Raw genomic sequence first — 12,596 nt, 5'->3', positions numbered from 1 at the left:
TCATGAAACATTTATTGAGCCAGGTGTCAGACAAGGGTTATGAGAAGACACAGTTGGTACCCTCAAGGAGCTGCCAGTCTAGTGGAGAAGAATGTATTATATTTTATCTGAGACACACCAGTGGTACTCAACCTTGGCTGTACTTTGGAATAAGTTTAGGAGTTAAAAAGTATCAGTGCCTGGAGATTCTGATTTAATTGGTCTGTGGTATAGACTGGGCATCAGGATTTTTAAAAGCCCCCCAGGTAATTGTAATTGTACCAGGGTTGAATATGGTGAGAGCCTGGAGAGTGGGAAGTACAGGGTGCCTTGGGAGCATAGAGGTGGGGCACTTAACCCAATCTAGGCTGTGTGTATGTGTGTGTGTGTGTGTGTGAGAGAGAGAGAGTGAGCGTGTGTGTGTGTGTGCGCGCGCTCGCAGGTCAGGTGGGAGATGGGAGGGTTGTTGAACAATAATACTTCCTAGAGAAGAGGAAGTGCCTGAGTTTGTCAAGTGAAAAAGCCTGGAAAGACCGTTCTTGGCAAAACAGCAATTGAATAATGTAGAATAGTAAAGTGGTTATTGTCTTTGGAGTTAGTTCCATGCTGATTCTGCTGCTTGGTCATTTTGTCTTCGGCCAATTTATTCTCTGTGAGCTTCAGTGTCCTCATCTCTAAACCGGGAGTAGTATTACCTGCGGGGTTGTCGAAGACTAACTGAGGTAATGCATGTGAAGTGCTTAGGATCATGGCTGGCACATAGGAAGCAGTAAGTGGTGTTAGCTGTATGGAAATGGTATAATTGTGCTAGAATTAGGGCATGCATGCATGGTTTGCTTAGAGAGCTACAAGTAGATCTATATGGCTGGATTGTAGGGTGCAAGACTGAAGAAGATGGGAGGTGGGAGGCAAAAAAAAAAAAATGCTTGGCAGATGGGCAGGGTTAGGAGTCTATAGGAGAATGAGGCAATTAATAATGGGATATCATGGCAGAACCAGGACATTTCCATGGTAATATCTTAAGACGTATCATGAAGTGTTCTGGGAAAACTTGGGTCCATATTGGAAAATTGGCTCTGAATGTGGCATTCTCAGCATCATTACATGTACCAAATTAGCAGTGAGTGTTAATAGGACAGAAATAGGATTTTCATTTCCTTTAGCCAAGAAGTTAAAAATATTAAACATCCTGAAGAGTAATGGAGGGATAAGCAATCTCAAGGTGGTCGCAGAGAGCCTCTGGAAATTGTTATAGTCTTAATTGTTTACAGGCTTAATGAAAATACCAATTAAGGGGGTTGCTTGGCTATTTGCATTTAGAGGAGGCACTTTTTTTTTTTTTTTGATTTGCAGAGAAATAGAAAATGCTTCTATCTGCGTTGGCTTCCCTGGCCCTTAAAATAACTGATGTATATTTGTTGGCATGTTACGTAACTTGTCACAACATTACTCACCACTTCTTCCATAAGGCAACATGGAAATGATCATGGATAAGCATGACCATAACTTATAATTATAGACCAATTTGTTCTTAGCATTTTAGCTCTTTTTTTTTTTTTTTTTGAGACTGTCATAATCCTTGGCTCCATGTAATGGAATAGAACTCTGCCAGCTGTTTGAACTAAGTAAGAATCTTAGGTGGCTTTATTATGACTCATTAGAGTGAGGCAGTAACTATGGATAGTGGTAGAAGAAGAGGAATAACCTTCCTTGTTTCCACAAATGCCTTTTTTCTTTGAAATTTATCTTTTATTGCAAAAGCACTATTGAAATAATGGATTATTGTGGTATCCCCTATGTTTATGATGTATATTCTAAATTATTTGGAAGAATTCTACTTAACTGGTAGTTCTTAAAGTATGGTCATGGGTCCAGCAGCATCAGGATGACTTGGAGACTTGTGAGAAATACTAATTCTTGGGTCTCACCTGAGACACTCTGGGGATGGGAAGGGAAATCTTTTAGTTAAGCCCTCCAGGTGACTGTAGTACTTGCTAAAGTTTGAGAATCCTGGAACCGGATGATCACACCCATCATTTATTGAAATCTTTTAGACCTCAGGAAGGCAACTCTATTCTTTATGCCTTCTACCCAGTATTTAGGTGGCACTGGCTGTGTGCCAGTCACTGCCCAGGCACCAGGGTAACACTCCTTGACATGATAGACAAGATCCCTACTCTCCAGCAGCTTACATTTAGAGAAAGGAGACTCACTGTAAACCGAGATTATGACAGGTATAATGTGGAGAATTACAGTTAGGTGATAGAGTGTGTGTTGGGGAAGGTCTTTCTGAGGAGGCCAAATATTAGCTGAGTTTTCATTGCCAAGAAGGGCCACCTGTGTGAAGATCAATATAAAGGACTGTAAGATGGGACTTCTCTTTGGTGTGTTTGAGGAGCAGAAAGAAGGTCATTGTGGCTGGAGTTCAGTGGGCAAGGGGAGAGAGGTATAAAATGAAGTTGGACAGGTAGGCAGAGGCCAGATCATGTAGGACTTTGTAGGCATTGCTAAGGACTGCCACCCTCTTTTTTTTTGTTGTTGTTGTTTGTTTGTTTAAATTGTGGTAAATTTCACATAAGACTTCCCATCTTAACCACGTTCAAGTGTACAGTTCAAAGGTATTATGTATATTCATATTGTGGGGCAACCATTATCAATGTCCAGCTCCAGGACTACAACTTTGACTTGACTTTGAGTAGTGTGGGGAGTTTTTAGGAGATTTGAGCAAAGAGGTGACATAACCTGAACTTCAGAATAAAAGGATTACTGTCTGTTAATGTTGTGATCTGACCCTATAGAGGGGCAAGGAAGAAAGCAGGGAGACCCGTCAGGAGGGTGTTGCAGTAATCAAGGTGATATGATAGTGATCTATCAAGGATGGTTGTATTTGGGGGTGCTGAGAAACGTTGAGATTCTGGATATATTTTGATGGTAGAATCAGTAGAATTTTCTGATTGGTTGACTGTGGCTTATGAAACAGGGGAGTCGAGGATGACATTAAGTTTTGTTAGTCTCAGCAACTAGTAGAGTTCAGGAGATGCAGGTTTGAGGGAGAAAAATATGATATGTTAAATTAGAAATGCTTCTTAGATGCCCAAATGGGATTTTTTTTTTTTTTTTGAAACAAGGTTTTGCTATGTTGCTCAGGCTGGCCTCAAACTCCTGGCCTCAAACAATCCTCCTGCGTTGGCTTCTCCAGTAGCTGGGCATCCCCCACCATGCCTGGCCCAGTGAGGATGTTGAGTAGGCAGCTGGATAAGGGAGTCTGGAGTCAGGGAAGAAGTAGTCAGGTTGGAGATGTGACTGGGGCTTGTATGCATGGTAATGAAAGCCCAGAGACTGAATGAGGTCATCTAAGCAATGAGTGTAGACAGGGACAGTAGGAGAGCTAACCTGAGAAGGAATTCGCAAAGGAGAAGCCAGTGAGGTAGGAAGAGGATCAACAGAGAGCAATGTCCTGGAAGGCAAGAGAAGAAAGACATTCAAGGAGGAGGGCAAATGGATCAACTATCAAATGCTATTGACAGGCCGAGTAAGATGAGCACTGAGAATTGAGCATTTAAATACATTTTAGCAATGCAGAGGTCTGTGGTTACCTTGACCAAATTGTTTCAGTGGTGTGGTGGGTTCAGAAGCCTGGTTGGAGTATGTTAGAGAAAGGAAGAAGCAGCAGAAACAATGAGTATATACATTAGGCCATTTTTCACTTAGATAGCAGGGCTATACAAAACACCCTGTGGTACAGGATAATGTGTTGGTGTCCCTGTGTTTTAAAGTTTGGATATAACACCTTTGCATGCTCATTTTATTTCAATTTTTAAAATGCATAAAAATAAATTAAAAATGGAAACTTGAGTAAAAATGTGGGAAGCTCTAAAGAACCTCCATGAATTCCTAGGGTCCTGAAGAACACACTTTGAAGGCTGTTATATTAATCCAAAGGAATGAAATTCTGAGATGAAATTCAGCCAGTTGCAAACTAGGCTTAAGAAAGACATTTTGAGGTTTCAGAGAGAAACTTCCTGATGCTCTTTAGATTATACTACCTATTACTTATGAAAGATGACCTTTCAACTTCCCTTTCTTTCATCAAATGTTCTACCTTAAGATCTTTTGAATGAAATGGGTGTTTGCATATGGTATTTTCCACAAATATTTGGTCCCATGTGCCAGAGATGCCAAGATCATTTTGTACCCTCTTGCAGGGAAAAAAGAGCACAACAATTTTTTAAGGTCCTCTTGAAACTTCGGTTTACTTAATTTTTTAAAGTAAGATACTGTGACTTAATGTCTGATTTTAAAAATAACTCAGTTTGACAAGGTATATTTAAATACCTTGAATTTTAGAGCAGCCAGGTCTTTGCTACAGACACTTGAAAGCAAAAGCCCATGTTTCTCTTTGGGGGAGAAATGACAATTTTACACCCCTGAAATAAGTAGATTCCTGATTCACAAAACACATATTTTTCTTTCCCCTCCTAAGGAAGTAGAGGGAGTATTACCATTTTTTACTGAGTGTAAAATGCCATTATTTATAATATAAGCGTTTATTTAAGGTATTACTAAGAAAAAAAAATGCTGGCTCTTAGAATTGTAAAATGCTGTCAGTTGTAAGAGATGTGAAAACGTGGGGGGAAACAGTTCATCCTAGAATCAAGTGAAATAGGATTTGAGGAACAGGAGGCATGAGTTCTGGTCCTGGCCATGTTTCTAGACAAGTCACTTTAGACTCCCTTTGCCTGAGGTTGCTCATTTGTATGGTTGGAGTAATCCTGACACACCTATCTCTCAGGATTATGATGACGATGAAATGAGATAACTGAGATTTCTATTTTGAAAAGTAGATGCCACTGGGCATATTAAAAGTATTTATTTGATGTAAATAAATCCTTAGACATGATTAGGCAACTCAGAAAGTTTCTTACCTCATGTTTGTTGTCAGATTTAAAATAGAATTAAGTTACAGATATTTGAAAGTACAACATTTTCTTCTGCTAAATGATTTTTATTTCATCTGGAAACATGTTTTTATGGTAGTTTTGAAATTAAAGAGAAAATGTAAAAATAATATAACCACAATATTCTTATTATCTAGAATTAACCATTAACATTCTGTTCTGTGATCTTTTAAAAATTTATGAACTATTGGCTGGGTGCAGTGGCTCCCAGCACTTTGGGAGGCCAAGGCGGGTGGATTACTTGAGGTCAGGAATTTGAGATCAGCCTGGCCAACATGGTGAAACCCCATCTCTACTAAAATACAAAAGATTAGCCAGGCGTGGTGGTGTGTTCCTGTAATCCAAGCTACTTGGGAGGCTGAGGCAGGAGAATTGCTTGAACCCGGGAAGCAGAGGTTGCAGTGAGCTGAGATTGTGCCACTGCACTTCAGCCTGGATGACAGAGTGAGACTCTGTCTCAAAATAAATATGTAAATAAACAAATTTATGAACTGTTATGAAATAAACAAGTAAGAGTATAATAATGAAAATTGATACACTTACCATTGCCAATACAGGTGAAGGCCCATTGAATCCTGAAGATCATGAACTTATCAAGGTTATATAGCTACATGGGAACGGTGTCTTACATTTAGATTGGCATCTTGTCTTCACAGTAGTCTAGTGAGATACACTGTTCCTCTTGTTTAAGTCTTGAAAACCTGTACATAAGCAAGTTAATCTTGTCACATTCATGTTTTATTCTGGAATATACTGAGGAGAGGCTACTTTGTGCTGGTGTTGCCTTGGTCTGAGTTTCCTCAAATTTCTACCTCTGGGTTTGGTGATCCAGCTGTGGAAATTGGAAATGTGACATCTGTAAAACCATAGTAATGGCTAGCCTATTATGTGCCAGACATCATGCCTAGACAATTTGTGTGTGTGTGTGTGTGTGTGTGTGTGTGTGTATATATATATATATAATTTTACTATTCATTTTTGAGACAGTGTCTCACTCTGTTACCCAGGCTGGAGTGCAGTAGCATGATCTTAGCTCGCTGCAACCTCCACCTCCTGGGCTCAAGTGATCCTCCCACCTTAGCCTCCCAAGTAGCTTGCATTACAGGTGTGCACCACCATGTCTGGCTGATTTTCGCATTTTTAGTGGAGACAGGGTTTTGCTATGTTGCCCAGGCTGGTTTTGAACTCCTGGCCTCAAGTGATCCTCCCACCTTGGCCTCCCAAAGTGCTGGGATTACAAGCGTGAGCCACCACACCTGACCTGTATATATATATATATATATATATATATATTTTAAGTTTTACAGTAATTCTTCTGGCTAGGTGTTTTCATTTTGTAGTTTAGAAAGGCATGGGCTCAGAGAAATAGTGTAGCTTGTCCAAAGTTCCACGGCCATTAAGTTGTGAGCTAATGATTTCAAGGAAGATCTGTTTAATACCATAGCCCACATGTTCTATACCATGCTGCCTCAGTCTTTGTCAGTAATCATGATCTGTTTCTTTTGTAGGCAGAATCCAGAGACCACATTTGAAGTATATGTTGAAGTGGCCTATCCCAGGACAGGTGGCACTCTTTCAGGTACTTTGCATGTTTGATTATGATATGGTGTGTTACTTATTTTTTGAGATAGCCATGCACATGAGATAATATGTGAATATGAGTAAATTGTTATTTGTCTTTAAGTATGTTTAAGTGCCTTTTTCCTTTTATTCATTCCCACATTATCCTAGGAAGAATGGAGAATGAAAACACAGTGAATAGTCTGAATTAAGAGTTCAAGCATAATAGGCTTGAAGTATGGCTTTATTCATTGTAATCATTGGGTCTTGGTTTGTATCTTTCACAGATGCCTGGAAGTCAACTATTTAGTGTGAAATATTGTCACCTTGCTAATGAGCAGAGCTTCACCTCTAGTCTACCAATCTAATGGTAGAATTAGATTATAGGATACAAAATAATATAAAGGAAATTCTTTGCCACTAATCTAGAAGGAGATGCTTGGACTTAATTTAGTAAATTTTATGTCTGCTGGCAAAAGAAGGTTGAAAATTAGTTGAAGGAAACACCTCCTCTGGCTTTAGCTTTTGGGCTAATTTGAATATGTGTTCCTGGACAAAAGGGTCCTGGGAAAGACCAGGGTATCTTGTGCAGGCAGCATATATCGCTTCTTAACCTAAAATCTTTCTTGGTTAATGAGAAAAATAACCTTATGATCTAGTGTTCTTTTTCTTGGTGCCTAAGAGGTGATACATTTTGCCAAAGGTATGTTTAGGACTCTTGGTCCACCCACAAAAACACCTGCATATATTAATATTATTATTATTTTTTGAGATGGAGTTTTGCTCTTGTTGCCCAGGCTGGAGTGCAATGGCGTGATCTTGGCTCATCGCAACCTCTGCCTCCTGGGTTCAAGCGATTCTTCTGTCTCAGCCTCCCGAGTAGCTGGGATTACAGGCATGTGCCACCACGCCCAGCTAATTTTGTATTTTTAATAGAGACAGGGCTTCTCCGTGTTGATCAGGCTGATCTCAAACTCCTGACCTCAGGTGATCCACCCGCCTTGGCCTCCCAAACTGCTGGGATTACAGGCATGGGCAACTGTGCCTGGTCTATATTAATATTATTTGGTGTATAGAAACAGTGAGTCTACTTGGATTAGAAACTTGGAGTAATCAGGATTCCAATGGTAGTAAGGCTCTTAATTGGCTTCACAGCCTTGGGCATATGTTCTGTTATTTTAATTAGATTGTAATAATTGTAAACATTATTTGCTACCTTTCACTGAGTACCTGTTGTTATTCTATATGCTGGACATATATGGTGTCATTCGTTACATTGCAGCCTTTAAAGGTAGTTGGGTGGCATCCTCATTATACCCATGAGAAAATAGAATCCCAGGGAGGTGAAGTAACTTACCAAAATCATGTAGCTACAGTGTGATAGCCAGGATTTTTGTCTTAAGTCCTCTTTGCTCTGCTAAGTTGCCTTCTTGAGGGTAGTGACCATGCTGTACACATCTCTCCATGTCACCTGCAGGGCTTTGCACAATGTCACCAATAGTTGTTGATGAAAATGAATGAGTTTTCCTTTACAGCAAATGTGTGAATAACCGTGCTCTACTTTTTGGATTATCTGATGAAGGCTGTGAAACACATTGCAAATTTATGCTTGTCCTGGAAGTAGAACGTTAGCATCTGTGTTAAGTTATGCCTCTTATTGTACATGGAGACCATTGGGTTTCAAAGGGAATTCTCTGTTTCCAGGTGTGTATATGCAGGAGCACTTCATAGGCTGACTTGACAGAGTTACCATTCGACAGTGGCTGTGATTTGACGATAAACTTAAGGACAAAACATTTTCTTATTTCTACAGTTGCTAATGTTTTTTCCTTTCAGTGCTCTAGGATTTTTTCCCCGAAGTTAAAATTAATTTTTTAATATGAACAAAATCTGAAAGGTACAGATGAAATGGAAGAATGAACAAAGTGAATAGCATTTATACTACTTCCTATTTCAGCCATCTAATTCCTCTCCCCATAGACAACACCTTTGTTTAACTCTACAGTTTATTTTTTAAACTTTTATTTTATGTATTTATTTTCATGAGATGGAGTTGCTCTCTTGTCACCCAGGCTGGAGTGCAGTGGCACAATCTGGCTCACTGCAGCTTCCGCCTCCTGGGTCAAGTAGTTCTCCTGCCTCAGCCTCCCAAGTAGCTGGGATTACAGGCACCCGCCACCACTCCCAGCTAATTTTTATATTTTTAGTAGAGACAGGTTTCACCTTGTTGGCCAGGCTGGTCTTGAGCTCCTGACCTCAGGTGATCTACCCACCTCGGCCTCCCAAAGTGCTGGGATTACAGGTATGAGCCACCATGCCCGGCCTGTTTTTTTAACTTTTTGTTTTGCAAGTGTTTTATTTTATTATTATTTTTTTTGAGACGGAGTCTCGTACTGTCGCCCAGGCTGGAGTGCAATGGCATGATCTCGGCTCACTGCAACCTCTGCCTCCCGGATTCAAGCGATTCTTCTGCCTCAGCCTTCCAAGTAGCTGGGATTATAGGTGCCTGCCACCACGTCCGGCTAATTTTTTGTATTTTTAGTAGAGACCGGGTTTCCCTATGTTGGCCAGGCTGTCTCGAACTCTTGGCCTCGTTCTCCGCCTGCCTCAGCCTCCCAAAGTGTTGGGGTTACTTACGGGTGTGAGCCACCGCACCTAGCCCTTATTTTTTAATTAGTATAAATTTAGGGGTTACAGGAGCAGTTGTGTTACATGCATATATTGCATAGTGGTGAAGTCTGGGCTTTAAGTGTACCCATCACCTGAATAGTGTACATTGTACCCATTAAGTAATTTCTTATCCCTCAGCCCCTCCCACCCTTTTGAGTCTCTAGTGCCTATTATTCCACACTCTATGAGCACGTGTACACATCATTTAGTTCCCACTTACAGGTGAGAACATGCTGTATTTGACTTTCTATTTCACTTAAAAGAATGGCCTCCAGTTCCATCCATGGAACTGCAAAAGACAATTTCATTCTTTTTTATGGCTGAGTAGTAGTCCACATTTTCTTTATCCAGTTGCCCATTGGTGACACTTATATTGATTCTGTATCTTTGCTATTGTAAATAGTGCTTCTATAAAAATATGAGTGCAGTTATCTTTTTAATAGGATTTAGTTTCCTTTGGGTATATACTCGGTAATGGGATTGCTGGATCAAATGAATTGTTTTGAGACTATTTTAAGAGTTACAAGAACAGTCCAGTGCGTATGCTCTTTCCTTAGATTTGCCAATTGTTATTATTTTGCTGCATTTGCTTTATCACTCCCCCAATACATACACAGCACATATGTGTGCATGTGAGTATACACACACAGAATTATTGCCGAATCATTTAAGAGTGAGTTGCAGACATTATGACCCTTCATTCCTGCATATCCAGGAGATATTCTGGATATATCTGCTAAGAATAAAGACATATTCTTATATACCCCTAGTATAATGATTGAAATCAGAAAATTTAATATTGATATAATGTCAGTTGTCCATATTTAAATTTAATCAATTGTTATGTCATGTCCTTTATAGCATTTTCCCTATGACCCAGAATCCAATCCAGAATCATGCAGTCCATTTAGTTTTCATGTCAGTTTACTTCCTTTCAGCCCAGAATGATTTTTACAGCCTTTGTCTTTTTTGACATGTTTTTGAAGAATTTGGGTCTGTTGTTTTGTAGAAAGTTCCTGGATTTGTATCTGTCTGATTGGATCTTCATGATTAGATGCAGGTTATGGGTTTTTGGTAAAAGTATCTCAAAAGTGTTATGTGTTCTTCAGTGCATCCAGTAAGCAGACACATGATATCTGTCTTGTTATTTGTGAAAAAGTACATAAAACATATGTATAGTTTAACAAATAAGTATAAAGTGAGTAACCATGTTATTACGATCCAGGTTAAGAAATATGTTCCCCAGTTCTTCAGAAATACTGGTCCTGGCAAGAGGGACCCCTGCCTTGGCCTGATGCTTTAGAGGGATCTGCTTTGTCCCTCCTCTACCAATTCCCTTTCCACAGGGCAAGGAGTCTCTGGGGCCTACGGAACATGGTCACTTGGAGACTAAACCCTTCCATCCTAGACCATGCTTTGAGCACCCAGCATCTCAGAACTTCTTGCCCAAATGGCCTTGAGCTTGTTTCTGGAGCCTGTGTGAGTCTTTCCCCTGGGGTGTGTCCTCCTGGGAGTGGACTATGCTGCTGGTGTATACATCCCTAGGTCTAAGGGTGGCCTAAGGATAGCTGTCAGTGGGGAATAGGGTATGGGATAGAGCTTGCAGTACAGGATGGAGAGGGAGCAGTGGGCAGTGAGCCAATGGCCAATTTTCCCTGCACCACTGCTTTTCTCCATGGAATGCAAAATACAAAAACACAATATGAACCTGGCCTTCTAGTCAGTTGTAAAGGTATATTTATTATGGCAGGAGGATAGAAAATATTTAATAGTTTGTATGCTTGTTTTAAAACTTTTAAATATTTAAATATTCAGATGTACGGTCTGTAGGTCTCTATTTGAACCCTTGCCTAAGCCCTGTAAATGTTACAGGTGGGTTTGCCCAGCACCCCAGAGGCCCCTCCCTCCCTCCCTTCAGAGGTAACTACTATCCTGACTTTTATGATAATCGTCTCTTTGTTTTTCTTCATGGTTTTGCTACATAAGTATACCTCCTTGAAAAAATATAATTAAATTGTGCCGCCTTCTGAATTTTATAGAAATGGAATTATTCTGTATGTAGTTCTGCTGCTTTTTTGCTGAATTATGTTTGAAAGGGTCTTCCATGTTGTGTGTAACTGCAGTCATTGATTTTCATTGCTGTGTAGTGTACTATAGAATTATTTCGGAATTTAGTTATCCATTCTACTGTTGACCTTTGAAGTTGTTTGCAGTTTTTGGCTACTATAAGCCATGCTACTGTGATCTTTCGTACGTATGAATCCTGGTACATGTAAACGCACATTGCCATATAGAACATACTTGATTACTGAATCATGCCATACTTTTACAAAATGGATTGTGCCAGTCTGTACTCCCACCTGCAGTGTTTGGTAGCCTACACTTACTGCTCTACAACTTCATCAGCCCTTGGTACAGTTACATTTGACTTTTGCCAACCTGATGGTTATGTAGTAGTATCTCCTTGTTGTTTTTTATTTGCATTTTGTTGAAGACTAATGAGATTGAACCCCTTCTTATATGCTTACTGGCTTCTTACTTATTTGTTTGTTTATTAGTTAGAGACAAAGTCTTGCTCCTTTGCCCAGCTGAAGTGCAGTGGCGTGATCATAGTTCATTGCAGCCTCGAACCCCTGGGCTCAAGTGTTCCTCCCACCTTAGCCTCCTTAGTAGATGGTACTAGCCTCCTTAGTAGCTGGTACTAGCCTCCTTAGTAGCTGGTATAGGCTTATTGGCCTCGTGAATATCTTTTATAAAGTGCTCATTCAGGCTACTTGCTCATTTTTAAAATTGAGTTCTCTACCTGTTCCTTATTGGTTTATAAAAAATTGTTTATATACTATAGATATTAATTATCTGGTTATATGTGTTATAGATATCTTCTATGGTTTGTCTTTCACTCAATGGTATCTTTGACCAAAACTTCTTGGTTTTAATATAGTATAATTTATCAATATTTTCCTACTCTACAGATACAAAGATATTTTCCAATATTTCCTTTTTTTTCCTTTTTTTTTTTTTTTGCTTTTTAAATTTTGTGTAGAGATGGGCTCTTACTATGTTGCCCAGGCTGATATCAAACTCCTGGATCAAGCGATCCTCCCACTTCAGACTCCAAAGTGTTGGGATTATGGATGTGAGCCACCTCTCCAGGCCCAATATTTTCTTTTAAGAGATAGATAGGACCGGGTGCAGTGGCTTATGCCTGTAATCCCAGCACTTTGAGAGGTCGAGGTGGGCGGATCACAAGGTCAAGAGTTCGAGACCAGCCTAGTCAACATGGTAAAACCCTGTCTCTATTAAAAATACAAAAACTAGCCAGGCATGGTGGTGCATGCCTGTAGTCCCAGCCACTCGGGAGGCTGAGGCAGGAGGATCGCTTGAACCTGGGAGGCGGAGGTTGCAGTAAGCTGAGATTGTGCCACTGCA

At 40.0% G+C, this 12,596-nt stretch overlaps 1 protein-coding gene across 22 annotated transcripts in view; it reads left to right on the top strand.

Annotated features, from left to right (window-relative positions):
* Positions 1-12,596, top strand: part of DENND1A (DENN domain containing 1A) — a 543,986-nt gene that overhangs the window by 37,978 nt on the left and 493,412 nt on the right. For 21 of the 22 annotated variants that reach the window (XR_008509988.2, XR_008509986.2, XM_063714418.1 and 18 more), the window contains exon 2: positions 6,446-6,516. Coding sequence is in view for 20 of the 22 variants with exons in the window: in XM_063714416.1 (XP_063570486.1) it covers positions 6,446-6,516 (71 nt within the window). In the remaining 2 variants the exon portion in view is untranslated. Of the gene's footprint in view, positions 1-6,410; positions 6,517-12,596 lie in introns of those variants that run through there. The other variant, XM_024252305.3, reaches the window with a different exon arrangement.

The sequence above is a fragment of the Pongo abelii genome, chromosome 13 (assembly GCF_028885655.2).
Source record: "Pongo abelii isolate AG06213 chromosome 13, NHGRI_mPonAbe1-v2.0_pri, whole genome shotgun sequence".
Classification (NCBI taxonomy): domain Eukaryota; kingdom Metazoa; phylum Chordata; class Mammalia; order Primates; family Hominidae; genus Pongo; species Pongo abelii.
This window is presented reverse-complemented; position numbering and strand designations above follow the sequence as displayed.